Genomic DNA, 22,458 nt, shown 5'->3' on the forward strand with positions numbered 1-22,458 from the left:
CATCACATAGTCGCTGCTGCTTTGTGTCTTTTCCCCGTTTGTGTCCTGTCACATAGTAGATATTGTTTCTATATCACATAGTCGCTGCTGCTTTGTGTCTTTTTCCCGTTTGTGTCATGTCACATAGTAGATGTTGTTTCTACATCACATAGTCGCTGCTGCTTTGTGTCTTTTTCCCGTTTGTGTCATGTCACATAGTAGATATTGTATCTACATCACATAGTCGCTGCTGCTTTGTGTCTTTTTCCCGTTTGTGTCATGTCACATAGTAGATGTTGTTTCTACATCACATAGTCGCTGCTGCTTTGTGTCTTTTTCTCGTTTGTGTCATGTCACATAGTAGATATTGTATCTACATCACATAGTCGCTGCTGCTTTGTGTCTTTTTCTCGTTTGTGTCATGTCACATAGTAGATATTGTATCTACATCACATAGTCGCTGCTGCTTTGTGTCTTTTCCCCGTTTGTGTCATGTCACATAGTAGATATTGTATCTACATCACATAGTCGCTGCTGCTTTGTGTCTTTTCCCCGTTTGTGTCATGTCACATAGTAGATGTTGTATCTACATCACTTAGTCGCTGCTGCTTTGTGTCTTTTCCCCGTTTGTGTCCTGTCACATAGTAGATATTGTATCTACATCACATAGTCGCTGCTGCTTTGTGTCTTTTTCCCGTTTGTGTCATGTCACATAGTAGATATTGTTTCTACATCACATAGTCGCTGCTGCTTTGTGTCTTTTCCCCGTTTGTGTCATGTCACATAGTAGATGTTGTATCTACATCACATAGTCGCTGCTGCTTTGTGTCTTTTCCCCGTTTGTGTCATGTCACATAGTAGATATTGTTTCTACATCACAGTCGCTGCTGCTTTGTGTCTTTTCCCCGTTTGTGTCATGTCACATAGTAGATGTTGTTTCTACATCACATAGTCGCTGCTGCTTTGTGTCTTTTCCCCGTTTGTGTCATGTCACATAGTAGATATTGTTTCTACATCACATAGTCGCTGCTGCTTTGTGTCTTTTCCCCGTTTGTGTCATGTCACATAGTAGATGTTGTTTCTACATCACATAGTCGCTGCTGCTTTGTGTCTTTTCCCCGTTTGTGTCATGTCACATAGTAGATGTTGTTTCTACATCACATAGTCGCTGCTGCTTTGTGTCTTTTCCCCGTTTGTGTCATGTCACATAGTAGATATTGTATCTACATCACATAGTCGCTGCTGCTTTGTGTCTTTTTCTCGTTTGTGTCATGTCACATAGTAGATGTTGTATCTACATCACATAGTCGCTGCTGCTTTGTGTCTTTTTCTCGTTTGTGTCATGTCACATAGTAGATGTTGTTTCTACATCACATAGTCGCTGCTGCTTTGTGTCTTTTCCCGTTTGTGTCATGTCACATAGTAGATGTTGTATCTACATCACATAGTCGCTGCTGCTTTGTGTCTTTTCCCCGTTTGTGTCATGTCACATAGTAGATGTTGTATCTACATCACATAGTCGCTGCTGCTTTGTGTCTTTTCCCGTTTGTGTCATGTCACATAGTAGATGTTGTATCTACATCACATAGTCGCTGCTGCTTTGTGTCTTTTCCCCGTTTGTGTCATGTCACATAGTAGATGTTGTATCTACATCACATAGTCGCTGCTGCTTTGTGTCTTTTCCCGTTTGTGTCATGTCACATAGTAGATGTTGTATCTACATCACATAGTCGCTGCTGCTTTGTGTCTTTTCCCCGTTTGTGTCATGTCACATAGTAGATGTTGTATCTACATCACATAGTCGCTGCTGCTTTGTGTCTTTTCCCGTTTGTGTCATGTCACATAGTAGATGTTGTATCTACATCACATAGTCGCTGCTGCTTTGTGTCTTTTCCCGTTTGTGTCATGTCACATAGTAGATGTTGTATCTACATCACATAGTCGCTGCTGCTTTGTGTCTTTTCCCGTTTGTGTCATGTCACATAGTAGATCTTGTTTCTACATCACATAGTCGCTGCTGCTTTGTGTTTTTTTCCCGTTTGTGTCATGTCACATAGTAGATATTGTATCTACATCACATAGTCGCTGCTGCTTTGTGTCTTTTTCTCGTTTGTGTCATGTCACATAGTAGATATTGTATCTACATCACATAGTCGCTGCTGCTTTGTGTCTTTTCCCCGTTTGTGTCATGTCACACAGTAGATGTTGTATCTACATCACATAGTCGCTGCTGCTTTGTGTCTTTTTCCCGTTTGTGTCATGTCACATAGTAGATGTTGTATCTACATCACATAGTCGCTGCTGCTTTGTGTCTTTTCCCCGTTTGTGTCATGTCACATAGTAGATATTGTATCTACATCACATAGTCGCTGCTGCTTTGTGTCTTTTTCCCGTTTGTGTCATGTCACATAGTAGATGTTGTTTCTACATCACATAGTCGCTGCTGCTTTGTGTCTTTTCCCCGTTTGTGTCATGTCACATAGTAGATGTTGTTTCTACATCACATAGTCGCTGCTGCTTTGTGTTTTTTTCCCGTTTGTGTCATGTCACACAGTAGATGTTGTATCTACATCACATAGTCGCTGCTGCTTTGTGTCTTTTCCCCGTTTGTGTCATGTCACATAGTAGATATTGTTTCTACATCACATAGTCGCTGCTGCTTTGTGTCTTTTTCCCGTTTGTGTCATGTCACATAGTAGATGTTGTTTCTACATCACATAGTCGCTGCTGCTTTGTGTCTTTTCCCCGTTTGTGTCATGTCACATAGTAGATGTTGTATCTACATCACATAGTCGCTGCTGCTTTGTGTCTTTTCCCCGTTTGTGTCATGTCACATAGTAGATATTGTTTCTACATCACATAGTCGCTGCTGCTTTGTGTCTTTTCCCCGTTTGTGTCATGTCACATAGTAGATGTTGTTTCTACATCACATAATCGCTGCTGCTTTGTGTTTTTTTCCCGTTTGTGTCATGTCACATAGTAGATGTTGTTTCTACATCACATAGTCGCTGCTGCTTTGTGTCTTTTTCTCGTTTGTGTCATGTCACATAGTAGATATTGTATCTACATCACATAGTCGCTGCTGCTTTGTGTCTTTTCCCCGTTTGTGTCATGTCACATAGTAGATATTGTATCTACATCACATAGTCGCTGCTGCTTTGTGTCTTTTTCCCGTTTGTGTCATGTCACATAGTAGATCTTGTTTCTACATCACATAGTCGCTGCTGCTTTGTGTCTTTTCCCCGTTTGTGTCATGTCACATAGTAGATATTGTATCTACATCACATAGTCGCTGCTGCTTTGTGTCTTTTTCCCGTTTGTGTCATGTCACATAGTAGATGTTGTTTCTACATCACATAATCGCTGCTGCTTTGTGTTTTTTTCCCGTTTGTGTCATGTCACATAGTAGATATTGTTTCTACATCACATAGTCGCTGCTGCTTTGTGTCTTTTCCCCGTTTGTGTCATGTCACATAGTAGATGTTGTATCTACATCACATAGTCGCTGCTGCTTTGTGTCTTTTCCCCGTTTGTGTCATGTCACATAGTAGATGTTGTATCTACATCACATAGTCGCTGCTGCTTTGTGTCTTTTCCCCGTTTGTGTCATGTCACATAGTAGATGTTGTATCTACATCACATAGTCGCTGCTGCTTTGTGTTTTTTCCCGTTTGTGTCATGTCACATAGTAGATGTTGTATCTACATCACATAATCGCTGCTGCTTTGTGTTTTTTTCCCGTTTGTGTCATGTCACATAGTAGATGTTGTTTCTACATCACATAGTCGCTGCTGCTTTGTGTCTTTTTCTCGTTTGTGTCATGTCACATAGTAGATATTGTATCTACATCACATAGTCGCTGCTGCTTTGTGTCTTTTCCCCGTTTGTGTCATGTCACATAGTAGATATTGTATCTACATCACATAGTCGCTGCTGCTTTGTGTCTTTTTCCCGTTTGTGTCATGTCACATAGTAGATCTTGTTTCTACATCACATAGTCGCTGCTGCTTTGTGTCTTTTCCCCGTTTGTGTCATGTCACATAGTAGATGTTGTATCTACATCACATAGTCGCTGCTGCTTTGTGTCTTTTTCCCGTTTGTGTCATGTCACATAGTAGATGTTGTTTCTACATCACATAATCGCTGCTGCTTTGTGTTTTTTTCCCGTTTGTGTCATGTCACATAGTAGATATTGTTTCTACATCACATAGTCGCTGCTGCTTTGTGTCTTTTCCCCGTTTGTGTCATGTCACATAGTAGATGTTGTATCTACATCACATAGTCGCTGCTGCTTTGTGTCTTTTCCCCGTTTGTGTCATGTCACATAGTAGATGTTGTATCTACATCACATAGTCGCTGCTGCTTTGTGTCTTTTCCCCGTTTGTGTCATGTCACATAGTAGATGTTGTATCTACATCACATAGTCGCTGCTGCTTTGTGTCTTTTCCCCTTTTGTGTCATGTCACATAGTAGATATTGTTTCTACATCACATAGTCGCTGCTGCTTTGTGTTTTTTTCCCGTTTGTGTCATGTCACATAGTAGATATTGTTTCTACATCACATAGTCGCTGCTGCTTTGTGTTTTTTTCCCGTTTGTGTCATGTCACATAGTAGATGTTGTTTCTACATCACATAGTCGCTGCTGCTTTGTGTTTTTTTCCCGTTTGTGTCATGTCACACAGTAGATGTTGTATCTACATCACATAGTCGCTGCTGCTTTGTGTCTTTTTCCCGTTTGTGTCCTGTCACATAGTAGATGTTGTATCTACATCACATAGTCGCTGCTGCTTTGTGTTTTTTTCCCGTTTGTGTCATGTCACATAGTAGATGTTGTATCTACATCACATAGTCGCTGCTGCTTTGTGTTTTTTTCCCGTTTGTGTCATGTCACATAGTAGATATTGTATCTACATCACATAGTCGCTGCTGCTTTGTGTTTTTTTCCCGTTTGTGTCATGTCACATAGTAGATGTTGTATCTACATCACATAGTCGCTGCTGCTTTGTGTCTTTTTCCCGTTTGTGTCATGTCACATAGTAGATGTTGTATCTACATCACATAGTCGCTGCTGCTTTGTGTCTTTTTCCCGTTTGTGTCATGTCACATAGTAGATATTGTATCTACATCACATAGTCGCTGCTGCTTTGTGTCTTTTTCCCGTTTGTGTCATGTCACATAGTAGATGTTGTATCTACATCACATAGTCGCTGCTGCTTTGTGTCTTTTCCCCGTTTGTGTCATGTCACATAGTAGATGTTGTATCTACATCACATAGTCGCTGCTGCTTTGTGTCTTTTTCCCGTTTGTGTCATGTCACATAGTAGATGTTGTATCTACATCACATAGTCGCTGCTGCTTTGTGTTTTTTTCCCGTTTGTGTCATGTCACATAGTAGATGTTGTTTCTACATCACATAGTCGCTGCTGCTTTGTGTTTTTTTCCCGTTTGTGTCATGTCACACAGTAGATGTTGTATCTACATCACATAGTCGCTGCTGCTTTGTGTTTTTTTCCCGTTTGTGTCATGTCACACAGTAGATGTTGTATCTACATCACATAGTCGCTGCTGCTTTGTGTCTTTTTCCCGTTTGTGTCATGTCACATAGTAGATGTTGTTTCTACATCACATAGTCGCTGCTGCTTTGTGTCTTTTCCCCGTTTGTGTCATGTCACATAGTAGATGTTGTATCTACATCACATAGTCGCTGCTGCTTTGTGTCTTTTCCCCGTTTGTGTCATGTCACATAGTAGATATTGTTTCTACATCACATAGTCGCTGCTGCTTTGTGTCTTTTCCCCGTTTGTGTCATGTCACATAGTAGATGTTGTTTCTACATCACATAATCGCTGCTGCTTTGTGTTTTTTTCCCGTTTGTGTCATGTCACATAGTAGATGTTGTATCTACATCACATAGTCGCTGCTGCTTTGTGTCTTTTTCTCGTTTGTGTCATGTCACATAGTAGATATTGTATCTACATCACATAGTCGCTGCTGCTTTGTGTCTTTTCCCCGTTTGTGTCATGTCACATAGTAGATATTGTATCTACATCACATAGTCGCTGCTGCTTTGTGTCTTTTTCCCGTTTGTGTCATGTCACATAGTAGATATTGTATCTACATCACATAGTCGCTGCTGCTTTGTGTCTTTTTCTCGTTTGTGTCATGTCACATAGTAGATGTTGTTTCTACATCACATAATCGCTGCTGCTTTGTGTTTTTTTCCCGTTTGTGTCATGTCACATAGTAGATATTGTTTCTACATCACATAGTCGCTGCTGCTTTGTGTCTTTTCCCCGTTTGTGTCATGTCACATAGTAGATGTTGTTTCTACATCACATAATCGCTGCTGCTTTGTGTTTTTTTCCCGTTTGTGTCATGTCACACAGTAGATGTTGTTTCTACATCACATAGTCGCTGCTGCTTTGTGTCTTTTTCCCGTTTGTGTCATGTCACATAGTAGATGTTGTTTCTACATCACATAGTCGCTGCTGCTTTGTGTCTTTTTCCCGTTTGTGTCATGTCACATAGTAGATGTTGTATCTACATCACATAGTCGCTGCTGCTTTGTGTCTTTTTCCCGTTTGTGTCATGTCACATAGTAGATGTTGTTTCTACATCACATAGTCGCTGCTGCTTTGTGTCTTTTTCCCGTTTGTGTCATGTCACATAGTAGATGTTGTATCTACATCACATAGTCGCTGCTGCTTTGTGTCTTTTTCCCGTTTGTGTCATGTCACATAGTAGATGTTGTATCTACATCACATAGTCGCTGCTGCTTTGTGTCTTTTCCCCGTTTGTGTCATGTCACATAGTAGATATTGTATCTACATCACATAGTCGCTGCTGCTTTGTGTTTTTTTCCCGTTTGTGTCATGTCACATAGTAGATGTTGTATCTACATCACATAGTCGCTGCTGCTTTGTGTCTTTTCCCTGTTTGTGTCATGTCACATAGTAGATGTTGTATCTACATCACATAGTCGCTGCTGCTTTGTGTCTTTTTCCCCGTTTGTGTCATGTCACATAGTAGATGTTGTATCTACATCACATAGTCGCTGCTGCTTTGTGTCTTTTTCCCCGTTTGTGTCATGTCACATAGTAGATATTGTATCTACATCACATAGTCGCTGCTGCTTTGTGTCTTTTTCCCCGTTTGTGTCATGTCACATAGTAGATATTGTATCTACATCACATAGTCGCTGCTGCTTTGTGTCTTTTTCTCGTTTGTGTCATGTCACATAGTAGATATTGTATCTACATCACATAGTCGCTGCTGCTTTGTGTCTTTTTCTCGTTTGTGTCATGTCACATAGTAGATATTGTATCTACATCACATAGTCGCTGCTGCTTTGTGTCTTTTTCCCCGTTTGTGTCATGTCACATAGTAGATATTGTATCTACATCACATAGTCGCTGCTGCTTTGTGTCTTTTTCCCGTTTGTGTCATGTCACATAGTAGATATTGTATCTACATCACATAGTCGCTGCTGCTTTGTGTCTTTTTCCCCGTTTGTGTCATGTCACATAGTAGATGTTGTATCTACATCACATAGTCGCTGCTGCTTTGTGTCTTTTCCCGTTTGTGTCATGTCACATAGTAGATGTTGTTTCTACATCACATAGTCGCTGCTGCTTTGTGTCTCTTCCCCGTTTGTGTCATGTCACATAGTAGATATTGTATCTACATCACATAGTCGCTGCTGCTTTGTTTCTTTTTCTCGTTTGTGTCATGTCACATAGTAGATGTTGTATCTACATCACATAGTCGCTGCTGCTTTGTGTCTTTTTCCCGTTTGTGTCATGTCACATAGTAGATGTTGTATCTACATCACATAGTCGCTGCTGCTTTGTGTCTCTTCCCCGTTTGTGTCATGTCACATAGTAGATATTGTATCTACATCACATAGTCGCTGCTGCTTTGTGTCTTTTCCCCGTTTGTGTCATGTCACATAGTAGATGTTGTTTCTACATCACATAGTCGCTGCTGCTTTGTGTCTTTTCCCCGTTTGTCATGTCACATAGTAGATATTGTATCTACATCACATAGTCGCTGCTGCTTTGTGTCTTTTCCCCGTTTGTCATGTCACATAGTAGATATTGTATCTACATCACATAGTCGCTGCTGCTTTGTGTCTTTTCCCCGTTTGTCATGTCACATAGTAGATATTGTATCTACATCACATAGTCGCTGCTGCTTTGTGTCTTTTTCCCGTTTGTGTCATGTCACATAGTAGATATTGTATCTACATCACATAGTCGCTGCTGCTTTGTGTCTTTTTTCGTTTGTGTCCTGTCACATAGTAGATGTTGTATCTACATCACATAGTCGCTGCTGCTTTGTGTCTTTTCCCCGTTTGTGTCATGTCACATAGTAGATGTTGTATCTACATCACATAGTCGCTGCTGCTTTGTGTCTTTTTCCCGTTTGTGTCATGTCACATAGTAGATATTGTATCTACATCACATAGTCGCTGCTGCTTTGTGTCTTTTCCCCGTTTGTGTCATGTCACATAGTAGATGTTGTTTCTACATCACATAGTCGCTGCTGCTTTGTGTCTTTTCCCCGTTTGTGTCATGTCACATAGTAGATGTTGTATCTACATCACATAGTCGCTGCTGCTTTGTGTCTTTTCCCCGTTTGTGTCATGTCACATAGTAGATATTGTATCTACATCACATAGTCGCTGCTGCTTTGTGTCTTTTTCCCCGTTTGTGTCATGTCACATAGTAGATGTTGTATCTACATCACATAGTCGCTGCTGCTTTGTGTCTTTTCCCCGTTTGTGTCATGTCACATAGTAGATGTTGTATCTACATCACATAGTCGCTGCTGCTTTGTGTCTTTTTCCCCGTTTGTGTCATGTCACATAGTAGATGTTGTTTCTACATCACATAGTCGCTGCTGCTTTGTGTCTTTTCCCCGTTTGTGTCATGTCACATAGTAGATGTTGTTTCTACATCACATAGTCGCTGCTGCTTTGTGTCTTTTTCTCGTTTGTGTCATGTCACATAGTAGATATTGTATCTACATCACATAGTCGCTGCTGCTTTGTGTCTTTTCCCCGTTTGTGTCATGTCACATAGTAGATGTTGTATCTACATCACATAGTCGCTGCTGCTTTGTGTCTTTTCCCCGTTTGTGTCATGTCACATAGTAGATATTGTATCTACATCACATAGTCGCTGCTGCTTTGTGTCTTTTTCCCCGTTTGTGTCATGTCACATAGTAGATGTTGTATCTACATCACATAGTCGCTGCTGCTTTGTGTCTTTTCCCCGTTTGTGTCATGTCACATAGTAGATGTTGTATCTACATCACATAGTCGCTGCTGCTTTGTGTCTTTTTCCCCGTTTGTGTCATGTCACATAGTAGATGTTGTTTCTACATCACATAGTCGCTGCTGCTTTGTGTCTTTTTCTCGTTTGTGTCATGTCACATAGTAGATATTGTTTCTACATCACATAGTCGCTGCTGCTTTGTGTCTTTTCCCCGTTTGTGTCATGTCACATAGTAGATGTTGTATCTACATCACATAGTCGCTGCTGCTTTGTGTCTTTTCCCCGTTTGTGTCATGTCACATAGTAGATATTGTATCTACATCACATAGTCGCTGCTGCTTTGTGTCTTTTTCCCCGTTTGTGTCATGTCACATAGTAGATGTTGTATCTACATCACATAGTCGCTGCTGCTTTGTGTCTTTTCCCCGTTTGTGTCATGTCACATAGTAGATGTTGTATCTACATCACATAGTCGCTGCTGCTTTGTGTCTTTTTCTCGTTTGTGTCATGTCACATAGTAGATGTTGTTTCTACATCACATAGTCGCTGCTGCTTTGTGTCTTTTCCCCGTTTGTGTCATGTCACATAGTAGATGTTGTATCTACATCACATAGTCGCTGCTGCTTTGTGTCTTTTTCCCCGTTTGTGTCATGTCACATAGTAGATGTTGTTTCTACATCACATAGTCGCTGCTGCTTTGTGTCTTTTCCCCGTTTGTGTCATGTCACATAGTAGATGTTGTTTCTACATCACATAGTCGCTGCTGCTTTGTGTCTTTTTCTCGTTTGTGTCATGTCACATAGTAGATGTTGTATCTACATCACATAGTCGCTGCTGCTTTGTGTCTTTTTCCCCGTTTGTGTCATGTCACATAGTAGATGTTGTATCTACATCACATAGTCGCTGCTGCTTTGTGTCTTTTTCTCGTTTGTGTCATGTCACATAGTAGATATTGTATCTACATCACATAGTCGCTGCTGCTTTGTGTCTTTTTCCCCGTTTGTGTCATGTCACATAGTAGATGTTGTATCTACATCACATAGTCGCTGCTGCTTTGTGTCTTTTCCCCGTTTGTGTCATGTCACATAGTAGATGTTGTTTCTACATCACATAGTCGCTGCTGCTTTGTGTCTTTTTCTCGTTTGTGTCATGTCACACAGTAGATGTTGTATCTACATCACATAGTCGCTGCTGCTTTGTGTCTTTTTCCCGTTTGTGTCATGTCACATAGTAGATGTTGTATCTACATCACATAGTCGCTGCTGCTTTGTGTCTTTTTCTCGTTTGTGTCATGTCACATAGTAGATATTGTATCTACATCACATAGTCGCTGCTGCTTTGTGTCTTTTTCCCCGTTTGTGTCATGTCACATAGTAGATGTTGTATCTACATCACAGTCGCTGCTGCTTTGTGTCTTTTCCCCGTTTGTGTCATGTCACATAGTAGATGTTGTATCTACATCACATAGTCGCTGCTGCTTTGTGTCTTTTTCTCGTTTGTGTCATGTCACACAGTAGATGTTGTTTCTACATCACATAGTCGCTGCTGCTTTGTGTCTTTTTCTCGTTTGTGTCATGTCACATAGTAGATGTTGTATCTACATCACATAGTCGCTGCTGCTTTGTGTCTTTTCCCGTTTGTGTCATGTCACATAGTAGATGTTGTATCTACATCACATAGTCGCTGCTGCTTTGTGTCTTTTTCTCGTTTGTGTCATGTCACATAGTAGATATTGTTTCTACATCACATAGTCGCTGCTGCTTTGTGTCTTTTTCTCGTTTGTGTCATGTCACATAGTAGATGTTGTATCTACATCACATAGTCGCTGCTGCTTTGTGTCTTTTTCTCGTTTGTGTCATGTCACATAGTAGATGTTGTATCTACATCACATAGTCGCTGCTGCTTTGTGTCTTTTTCTCGTTTGTGTCATGTCACATAGTAGATGTTGTATCTACATCACATAGTCGCTGCTGCTTTGTGTCTTTTCCCCGTTTGTGTCATGTCACATAGTAGATATTGTATCTACATCACATAGTCGCTGCTGCTTTGTGTCTTTTTCCCGTTTGTGTCATGTCACATAGTAGATGTTGTATCTACATCACATAGTCGCTGCTGCTTTGTGTCTTTTCCCCGTTTGTGTCATGTCACATAGTAGATATTGTATCTACATCACATAGTCGCTGCTGCTTTGTGTCTTTTCCCCGTTTGTGTCATGTCACATAGTAGATGTTGTATCTACATCACATAGTCGCTGCTGCTTTGTGTCTTTTTCTCATTTGTGTCATGTCACATAGTAGATATTGTATCTACATCACATAGTCGCTGCTGCTTTGTGTCTTTTCCCCGTTTGTGTCATGTCACATAGTAGATGTTGTATCTACATCACATAGTCGCTGCTGCTTTGTGTCTTTTCCCCGTTTGTGTCATGTCACATAGTAGATGTTGTATCTACATCACATAGTCGCTGCTGCTTTGTGTCTTTTTCTCATTTGTGTCATGTCACATAGTAGATATTGTATCTACATCACATAGTCGCTGCTGCTTTGTGTCTTTTCCCCGTTTGTGTCATGTCACATAGTAGATGTTGTATCTACATCACATAGTCGCTGCTGCTTTGTGTCTTTTCCCCGTTTGTGTCATGTCACATAGTAGATGTTGTATCTACATCACTTAGTCGCTGCTGCTTTGTGTCTTTTCCCCGTTTGTGTCATGTCACATAGTAGATGTTGTATCTACATCACTTAGTCGCTGCTGCTTTGTGTCTTTTCCCGTTTGTGTCATGTCACATAGTAGATATTGTATCTACATCACATAGTCGCTGCTGCTTTGTGTCTTTTTCCCGTTTGTGTCATGTCACATAGTAGATGTTGTATCTACATCACATAGTCGCTGCTGCTTTGTGTCTTTTCCCCGTTTGTGTCATGTCACATAGTAGATGTTGTATCTACATCACTTAGTCGCTGCTGCTTTGTGTCTTTTCCCCGTTTGTGTCATGTCACATAGTAGATGTTGTATCTACATCACATAGTCGCTGCTGCTTTGTGTCTCTTCCCCGTTTGTGTCATGTCACATAGTAGATGTTGTATCTACATCACATAGTCGCTGCTGCTTTGTGTCTTTTTCTCGTTTGTGTCATGTCACATAGTAGATGTTGTATCTACATCACTTAGTCGCTGCTGCTTTGTGTCTTTTCCCCGTTTGTGTCATGTCACATAGTAGATATTGTATCTACATCACATAGTCGCTGCTGCTTTGTGTCTTTTCCCCGTTTGTGTCATGTCACATAGTAGATATTGTATCTACATCACATAGTCGCTGCTGCTTTGTGTCTTTTTCCCGTTTGTGTCATGTCACATAGTAGATGTTGTATCTACATCACATAGTCGCTGCTGCTTTGTGTCTTTTTCCCGTTTGTGTCATGTCACATAGTAGATGTTGTATCTACATCACATAGTCGCTGCTGCTTTGTGTCTTTTTCTCGTTTGTGTCATGTCACATAGTAGATGTTGTTTCTACATCACATAGTCGCTGCTGCTTTGTGTCTTTTTCTCGTTTGTGTCATGTCACATAGTAGATGTTGTTTCTACATCACATAGTCGCTGCTGCTTTGTGTCTTTTTCCCCGTTTGTGTCATGTCACATAGTAGATATGGTTTCTACATCACATAGTCGCTGCTGCTTTGTGTCTTTTTCTCGTTTGTGTCATGTCACATAGTAGATATTGTATCTACATCACATAGTCGCTGCTGCTTTGTGTCTTTTTCCCGTTTGTGTCATGTCACATAGTAGATATTGTATCTACATCACATAGTCGCTGCTGCTTTGTGTCTTTTTCTCGTTTGTGTCATGTCACATAGTAGATATTGTATCTACATCACATAGTCGCTGCTGCTTTGTGTCTTTTTCCCGTTTGTGTCATGTCACATAGTAGATATTGTATCTACATCACATAGTCGCTGCTGCTTTGTGTCTTTTCCCCGTTTGTGTCATGTCACATAGTAGATGTTGTATCTACATCACATAGTCGCTGCTGCTTTGTGTCTTTTCCCCGTTTGTGTCATGTCACATAGTAGATGTTGTATCTACATCACATAGTCGCTGCTGCTTTGTGTCTTTTCCCCGTTTGTGTCATGTCACATAGTAGATGTTGTTTCTACATCACATAGTCGCTGCTGCTTTGTGTCTTTTTCCCGTTTGTGTCATGTCACATAGTAGATATTGTATCTACATCACATAGTCGCTGCTGCTTTGTGTCTTTTTCTCGTTTGTGTCATGTCACATAGTAGATGTTGTATCTACATCACATAGTCGCTGCTGCTTTGTGTCTTTTTCCCGTTTGTGTCATGTCACATAGTAGATGTTGTTTCTACATCACATAGTCGCTGCTGCTTTGTGTCTTTTTCCCGTTTGTGTCATGTCACATAGTAGATATTGTATCTACATCACATAGTCGCTGCTGCTTTGTGTCTTTTTCTCGTTTGTGTCATGTCACATAGTAGATGTTGTTTCTACATCACATAGTCGCTGCTGCTTTGTGTCTTTTTCCCGTTTGTGTCATGTCACATAGTAGATGTTGTATCTACATCACATAGTCGCTGCTGCTTTGTGTCTTTTTCCCGTTTGTGTCATGTCACATAGTAGATATTTTTTCTACATCACATAGTTGCTGCTGCTTTGTGTCTTTTTCTCGTTTGTGTCATGTCACATAGTAGATATTGTTTCTACATCACATAGTCGCTGCTGCTTTGTGTCTTTTTCCCGTTTGTGTCATGTCACATAGTAGATGTTGTTTCTACATCACATAGTTGCTGCTGCTTTGTGTCTTTTTCTCGTTTGTGTCATGTCACATAGTAGATATTGTTTCTACATCACATAGTCGCTGCTGCTTTGTGTCTTTTTCCCGTTTGTGTCATGTCACATAGTAGATGTTGTTTCTACATCACATAGTTGCTGCTGCTTTGTGTCTTTTTCCCGTTTGTGTCATGTCACATAGTAGATATTGTATCTACATCACATAGTCGCCGCTGCTTTGTGTCTTTTTCTCGTTTGTGTCATGTCACATAGTAGATATTGTATCTACATCACATAGTCGCCGCTGCTTTGTGTCTTTTTCTCGTTTGTGTCATGTCACATAGTCGCTGCTGATTTGTGTCTTTTTCTCGTTTGTGTCATGTCACATAGTAGATGTTGTTTCTACATCACATAGTCGCTGCTGCTTTGTGTCTTTTTCTCGTTTGTGTCATGTCACATAGTAGATGTTGTATCTACATCACATAGTCGCTGCTGCTTTGTGTCTTTTTCTCGTTTGTGTCATGTCACATAGTAGATATTGTATCTACATCACATAGTCGCTGCTGCTTTGTGTCTTTTTCCCGTTTGTGTCATGTCACATAGTAGATATTGTATCTACATCACATAGTCGCTGCTGCTTTGTGTCTTTTCCCCGTTTGTGTCATGTCACATAGTAGATATTGTATCTACATCACATAGTCGCTGCTGCTTTGTGTCTTTTTCCCGTTTGTGTCATGTCACATAGTAGATGTTGTATCTACATCACATAGTCGCCGCTGCTTTGTGTCTTTTTCTCGTTTGTGTCATGTCACATAGTAGATGTTGTTTCTACATCACATAGTCGCTGCTGCTTTGTGTCTTTTCCCCGTTTGTGTCATGTCACATAGTAGATGTTGTATCTACATCACATAGTCGCTGCTGCTTTGTGTCTTTTTCTCGTTTGTGTCATGTCACATAGTAGATGTTGTTTCTACATCACATAGTCGCTGCTGCTTTGTGTCTTTTCCCCGTTTGTGTCATGTCACATAGTAGATGTTGTATCTACATCACATAGTCGCTGCTGCTTTGTGTCTTTTCCCCGTTTGTGTCATGTCACATAGTAGATATTGTATCTACATCACATAGTCGCTGCTGCTTTGTGTCTTTTTCTCGTTTGTGTCATGTCACATAGTAGATGTTGTTTCTACATCACATAGTCGCTGCTGCTTTGTGTCTTTTCCCCGTTTGTGTCATGTCACATAGTAGATGTTGTATCTACATCACATAGTCGCTGCTGCTTTGTGTCTTTTCCCCGTTTGTGTCATGTCACATAGTAGATGTTGTATCTACATCACATAGTCGCTGCTGCTTTGTGTCTTTTCCCCGTTTGTGTCATGTCACATAGTAGATGTTGTATCTACATCACATAGTCGCTGCTGCTTTGTGTCTTTTTCTCGTTTGTGTCATGTCACACAGTAGATGTTGTTTCTACATCACATAGTCGCTGCTGCTTTGTGTCTTTTCCCCGTTTGTGTCATGTCACATAGTAGATGTTGTATCTACATCACATAGTCGCTGCTGCTTTGTGTCTTTTTCCCGTTTGTGTCATGTCACATAGTAGATATTGTATCTACATCACATAGTCGCTGCTGCTTTGTGTCTTTTTCTCGTTTGTCATGTCACATAGTAGATGTTGTTTCTACATCACATAGTCGCTGCTGCTTTGTGTCTTTTCCCCGTTTGTGTCATGTCACATAGTAGATGTTGTTTCTACATCACATAGTCGCTGCTGCTTTGTGTCTTTTTCCCGTTTGTGTCATGTCACATAGTAGATGTTGTATCTACATCACATAGTCGCTGCTGCTTTGTGTCTTTTTCTCGTTTGTGTCATGTCACATAGTAGATGTTGTATCTACATCACATAGTCGCTGCTGCTTTGTGTCTTTTCCCCGTTTGTGTCATGTCACATAGTAGATATTGTTTCTACATCACATAGTCGCTGCTGCTTTGTGTCTTTTTCTCGTTTGTGTCATGTCACATAGTAGATGTTGTATCTACATCACATAGTCGCTGCTGCTTTGCACCATTTTTGGGACCATCCTCAGAGGTTCACGTTCGTATTTTTAATAATTTTATGTAATATTTCTCCTGGCGATGCCGCTTTGTGCCGGGTGATGTATTGGCGCTGGCACGATGATGAATCCGGCTGCTCATCCCTCTGCCCGGGTGAACACTCTAAATATTTATAGCAATGTTTTCTACGCTCCGGCACGATGCCAGGACTGGAGCGTCGGCAGAAAGCGGCGATTTGGCTCAGTGTGAGACTTGTTCTGAGAGATTTGACAAATGAAGCTTTTTTTTTTTTTTTATCATTATTTTTTTTATTTTGCTGTTTATTTAAAGTGCCGTCACTATAGCCTCCTATAGCGGCGTCTGCAGCGGCTTCGGCCCCGGAGTAATAATCAGGAGCGATGGGGAGTGGATCTGGCTCATCGGTTATTAGCCATCTCTCCGCGCCCGCTGTGTAATTGAAGCGCGGGGAGGCTTATAGAAAAGCAGCGGTTCTCCCCGAAATGTATTTTCCTTAATTTCATGTTTTGAAGGTGTTGAGATTTGGACGCTGAGTGCAATCATTTCTTACAAATCGGGAGCGTCGTCTTGGGTTTCCACAAGTCGGGCTTCAGTCTCTTATAAAGCAGGTGCCGTCTTCATAGGACCAGGCAGTGTGTGTGTGTGTGTGTGTGTGTGTGTGTGTGAGTTGTTTGGGGGGGCTGTCCCACAAGTCCCAGGTGAGCCCCCGCTGAGGAAAAGGAAAGGGAGGTGAACTGGTCCGCTCAGCCACCTATTCGAGTCCCACAAACACGTCCCATACATAACTGGTCTTCAGTAAAGTTGCATCATCAGATGTCCTGCCCCCCCCCCACGCGCGTTGCTCCTTGTGCAGTCCTAACGTCAACCCTGCATTCGTCTAATCCACTAGTCACATCCAGAGCTGCGTTATCAATTCTCTCTGCTTTCCGGCCTCTTCCTCGCCTGCCCTGCTGGTTCCATAACTCTACAAAGCATTTCTTCCTAGGACATATTCAGTGTGACACAATGCATATGACTACATCTGCTACAATGCAGCAGACCTATAACAATGCATGGAAGGGACCTGACTTTGTTGTTTTCTTCTCTTCCAGGTCCAGTAAGACGATGAATCTGTGTTCAAAATGTTTTGCAGGTGAGTACCTGCGTACCGCCGCTGCACCCGATACTACACCGCACTACACCCTACACATCCTGAATTATATTGATGAGCGAGGGGTATACAGCACTAATGTACGACGGTGTATTTATAGGGGGCAGTATCTGAGCTCCTGTAGATAAGTGATTACCTGTGACCGGGATAACAGCAGGGGGAATCGCACAGATCCCACCAACTTGTCAGGGGAATAATCAACAAGCAGGTCACCACACAATAAAAAAGGGATCACCGCTGAACATACCAAAAGAAGTACAAGATGTAGAGAGAGAGGGATGTGCAGCCCCTGAAGAAGCCACAGTGTAAGTGGCGATACGCGTGGGGTCATCTGTTCACTTCATCTCTTTATAGGGTGCCACAATATTCTCCCCTTGGACTGTGCTGGTCTTCTATCTTCTGTCCGGTGTTTGCAAATTCATATATATTTGGACTATGTTCCATTATTATGTCGTCTGGTTATGTTATGTATTTCCAGCATTTATCATACTGCCAAATATATTCATATTACTGGCTGCTCATTCTTCATCATTGCTTGTAGTTGTTTCCTATTCAAAACAGTGACAGATGGGGGAGACTAAAGTCTTATTTTAGGCTTTTTTGTCTAGTTATTTCAATTACGTTTCCAAATGTATGTTTCTGGCTTATGTGTCAATAAATATGAATACGAGTAAGAGGTCTTTTGGTTGTACATACCTGTTTTTCTCTACATATTATGATTTGTCAGGGGACGCAACTCCAGTGTCTCCAATCGTCAGGAAAATTACACAATTGACTGACGAGTGATGGACGAGGCCACGGCTGCTTCCACTACTAGGCCGGTTATTGGGTAACTCACAGTGAGTGTATGGTGTATATACACCTCCGATTCCAATGCGTGGAATATGTATATACCCCCGCAAGGTCACTGCTGACTCCATAATACCATAAGGAGCTACTATCTGTTACCACCAATCGTTTATACAGGCGGATTGGACGCCAGTTACAGGTAGCGTATGGCTTCAGGGGTGCACTTTACAGAGCAAGAGGAACAGAACTATGAAATTTGATCTATTTAAACTGGAAGGTAGACAGCGTTTATAAAAATATACAAAGATGATACAAAATGGGAACAAAACAATACAGTATGTACAATCACATTGGATAAAAGGAATAACAAAAGAAAAAGTACTAAACCTGTGTCACTGAAAGCTCAGAGCTTAGCAGAGGGAAGCACTCCTTACAGCAATGGACAGGACCGCAGAGTTCTGTGTCTTTCAGAACTGAGAAATGACAAAAACCCAAACTGCTTTTTATTAGATCAAGGTTACGCCCACACACCTGCCCCTTCAATGGAGGATGAAGTGTCAGCTTTTATTCACTTCCACGGTTATAATTAATCCCATATATATCTTCAATGTGGGGGTGATATGTCCCCTCTCCGAAGATGTCTTTATGGATTTTACAATTTTTCTATTAGTCTGGAGTACTATTTTACTATGCACTGTTGTGTTTAGGCCCCCTCTCGCCGCGCCCATTCCCGACCCCCTCTCGCCGCGCCCATTCCCGACCCTCTCGCCGCGCCCATTCCCGGCCCCCTCTCGCAGCCCTCGATGTACAATACGTCTGCGAACGTAAGATGATGCACAGATGCCGCCATCATATCCGCTTTCTGAAATCTGCATTTATTCAGGCGCACGTTCGCCGCTTGTGTCTGGTAGAGGATTTCTCCAGGGTAATGGTGATGTCTCCATCTCTGGGATGCTCCGCTGTACGTGATACTTATAAAGCGCAGAATCCCCCTCCCCAAACACAACAGAACAAGGCAGCGGCCGGTGTACGTGTCCCTGTGCCGGATTGTTCTTCTCACTCACAAGATGACTGTTAAGCTGTGATTGTTATTGTTGTCACAATGTGTCAGCGCAGATAGACATGAGGGATGTCAGCCCCTCGCTGAGAGGACCCCACTGTACAGACAGCTCAGTAGAGAGAAAGCCCCCATTCAGGATCAGTAATGTATGTACACAGTGACTGCACCAGCAGAATAGTGAGTGCAGCTCTGGAGTATAATACAGGATGTAACTCAGGAGCAGTAATGTAATGTATGTACACAGTGACTGCACCAGCAGAATAGTGAGTGCAGCTCTGGAGTATAATACAGGAGGTAACTCAGGATCAGTAATGTAATGTATGTACACAGTGACTGCACCAGCAGAATAGTGAGTGCAGCTCTGGGGTATAATACAGGAGGTAACTCAGGATCAGTAATGTATGTACACAGTGACTGCACCAGCAGAATAGTGAGTGCAGCTCTGGAGTATAATACAGGATGTAACTCAGGATCAGTAATGTATGAACACAGTGACTGCACCAGCAGAATAGAGAGTGCAGCTCTGGAGTATAATACAGGATGTAACTCAGGATCAGTAATGTAATGTATGTACACAGTGACTGCACCAGCAGAATAGTGAGTGCAGCTCTGGAGTATAATACAGGATGTAACTCAGGATGAGTAATGTAATGTATGTACACAGTGACTGCACCAGCAGAATAGTGAGTGCAGCTCTGGAGTATAATACAGGATGTAACTCAGGATGAGTAATGTAATGTATGTACACAGTGACTGCACCAGCAGAATAGTGAGTGCAGCTCTGGAGTATAATATAGGATGTAACTCAGGATCAGTAATGTAATGTATGTACACAGTGACTGCACCAGCAGAATAGTGAGTGCAGCTCTGGAGTATAATACAGGATGTAACTCAGGATCAGTAATGTATGTACACAGTGACTGCACCAGCAGAATAGTGAGTGCAGCTCTGGAGTATAATACAGGATGTAACTCAGGATCAGTAATGTAATGTATGTACACAGTGACTGCACCAGCAGAATAGTGAGTGCAGCTCTGGGGTATAATACAGGAGGTAACTCAGGATCAGTAATGTAATGTATGTACACAGTGACTGCACCAGCAGAATAGTGAGTGCAGCTCTGGAGTATAATACAGGAGGTAACTCAGGATCAGTTATGTAATGTATGTACACAGTGACTGCACCAGCAGAATAGTGAGTGCAGCTCTGGAGTATAATACAGGAGGTAACTCAGGATCAGTTATGTAATGTATGTACACAGTAACTGCACCAGCAGAATAGTGAGTGCAGCTCTGGAGTATAATACAGGATGTAACTCAGGATGAGTAATGTAATGTATGTACACAGTGACTGCACCAGCAGAATAGTGAGTGCAGCTCTGGAGTATAATATAGGATGTAACTCAGGATCAGTAATGTAATGTATGTACACAGTGACTGCACCAGCAGAATAGTGAGTGCAGCTCTGGAGTATAATACAGGATGTAACTCCGGATCAGTAATGTATGTACACAGTGACTGCACCAGCAGAATAGTGAGTGCAGCTCTGGATCCGTGCTGGGTAAATAATGTGATGTAGTTACAATCCTCCTCCGTTATCGCCGCTCGTAGGTGCACTCAGTGTTACTCTGCTGGTTTATTTCCTCAGCCGTCGCTGACTGATAATTACTGACACTTGTGAAGCTTGCTTGTAGGTTTCTGTCTAGGAGCCCCACTTCTCCGGCACCTTGGGTGTAGGTAGCCCCCTGTGTTTGTCTCTTTCAGCGTATAACACTGTATTTTGTACATGCTTTTCTTACCCAGGATTACATGTTGACTCTAGTCACATCCAGAGCTGCGGTGGTAATTCTGCAGTGACGTCCTCTACTCTGTTGGTTTGTGCTGCAGATCTGCATCTATCAGATCTAATATAGCAACTCTAATCTGAATTGCAGACATGTAAGTTCAGCTTTTGTTGTGAGTGGAGCTCTAAATATAATCAGAGTATAGGAATTGCAGCTTTACATGTGATTAGAGTATTAGATCTGTACCTATATCTCTGCATGAATTGTGAGATGAAACGCAGCTCTAGTGGTGACTGGGGTATAAAACATTTGCTCGCACATGATGGACAGCTGCAGATTCTGTTGTGTAAATTGTCAGGTGGCAGAAAATGCCCTTATATACAACCTGTGGTAAAGTAACTTAAGAACTGTGAAGGCAGCTCTAGAGGTGATTGGAGGAACTGAATTGTGAATGCAGCTCTAGAGGTGATTGGAGTAACTGAATTGTGAATGCAGCTCTAGAGGCTATTGGAGTAACTCAATTGTGAGTGCAGTTCAAGAGGTGATTGAAGTAAATTAATTGTGAATGCAGCTCTATCGGTGATTGGAGTAATGGAATTGTGAATGCAGCTCTACAGGTGCTTGGAGTAACTGAATTGTGAATGCAGCTCTACAGGTGCTTGGAGTAATGGAATTGTGAATGCAGCTCTACAGGTGCTTGGAGTAACTGAATTGTGAATGCAGCTCTACAGGTGCTTGGAGTAATTGAATTGTGAATGCAGCTCTACAGGTGCTTGAAGTAACTGAATTGTGAATGCAGCTCTACAGGTGCTTGGAGTAATTGAATTGTGAATGCAGCTCTACAGGTGCTTGAAGTAACTGAATTGTGAATGCAGCTCTACAGGTGCTTGGAGTAACTGAATTGTGATTGCAGCTCTACAGGTGCTTGAAGTAACTGAATTGTGAATGCAGCTCTACAGGTGCTTGGAGTAATTGAATTGTGAATGCAGCTCTACAGGTGCTTGGAGTAACTGAATTGTGAATGCAGCTCTACAGGTGTTTGGAGTAATTGAATTGTGAATGCAGCTCTACAGGTGCTTGGAGTAACTGAATTGTGAATACAGCTCTACAGGTGCTTGGAGTAACTGAGTTGTGAATGCAGCTCTAGCAATGATTGGAGTAAATTGTGAATGTAGCTCTAGAGGTGATTTAGTAATTTAATTGTGAATGCAGCTCTAGAGGTGATTGCAGTAATTGAATTGGGAATGCAGCTCTGCAAGTGAATGGAGTAACTGAATTGTGAATGCAGCTCTAGAGGTCATTGAAGTAACTGAATTGTTAACGCAGCTCTAGAGGTGCTTGGAGTAACTGAATTGTGAATGCAGCTCTAAAGGTGCTTGGAGTAACTGAATTGTGAATGCAGTTCTAGAGGTGCTTGGAGTAACTGAATTGTGAATGCAGCTCTACAAGTGATTGGAGTAACTGAATTGGGAATGCAGCTCTAGAGGTGATTGGAGTAACTGAATTGGGAATGCAGCTCTAGAGGTGATTGGAGTAACTGAATTGGGAATGCAGCTCT

The 22,458-nt window shown here is 41.7% G+C and overlaps 1 protein-coding gene across 2 annotated transcripts in view; it reads left to right on the top strand.

The window, feature by feature from the left end:
* Positions 1-22,458, top strand: part of ZFAND3 (zinc finger AN1-type containing 3) — a 189,531-nt gene that overhangs the window by 62,049 nt on the left and 105,024 nt on the right. For both annotated transcript variants that reach the window (XM_073671696.1, XM_073671697.1), the window contains exon 2: positions 17,210-17,250. In XM_073671696.1, coding sequence (XP_073527797.1) covers positions 17,210-17,250 — 41 coding nt within the window. The remainder of the gene's footprint in view (positions 1-17,209; positions 17,251-22,458) is intronic.

This window comes from Phyllobates terribilis, unplaced genomic scaffold (genome assembly GCF_046119375.1).
Source record: "Phyllobates terribilis strain yellow unplaced genomic scaffold, ASM4611937v1 Scaffold_3__8_contigs__length_932513732, whole genome shotgun sequence".
NCBI lineage: Eukaryota > Metazoa > Chordata > Amphibia > Anura > Dendrobatidae > Phyllobates > Phyllobates terribilis.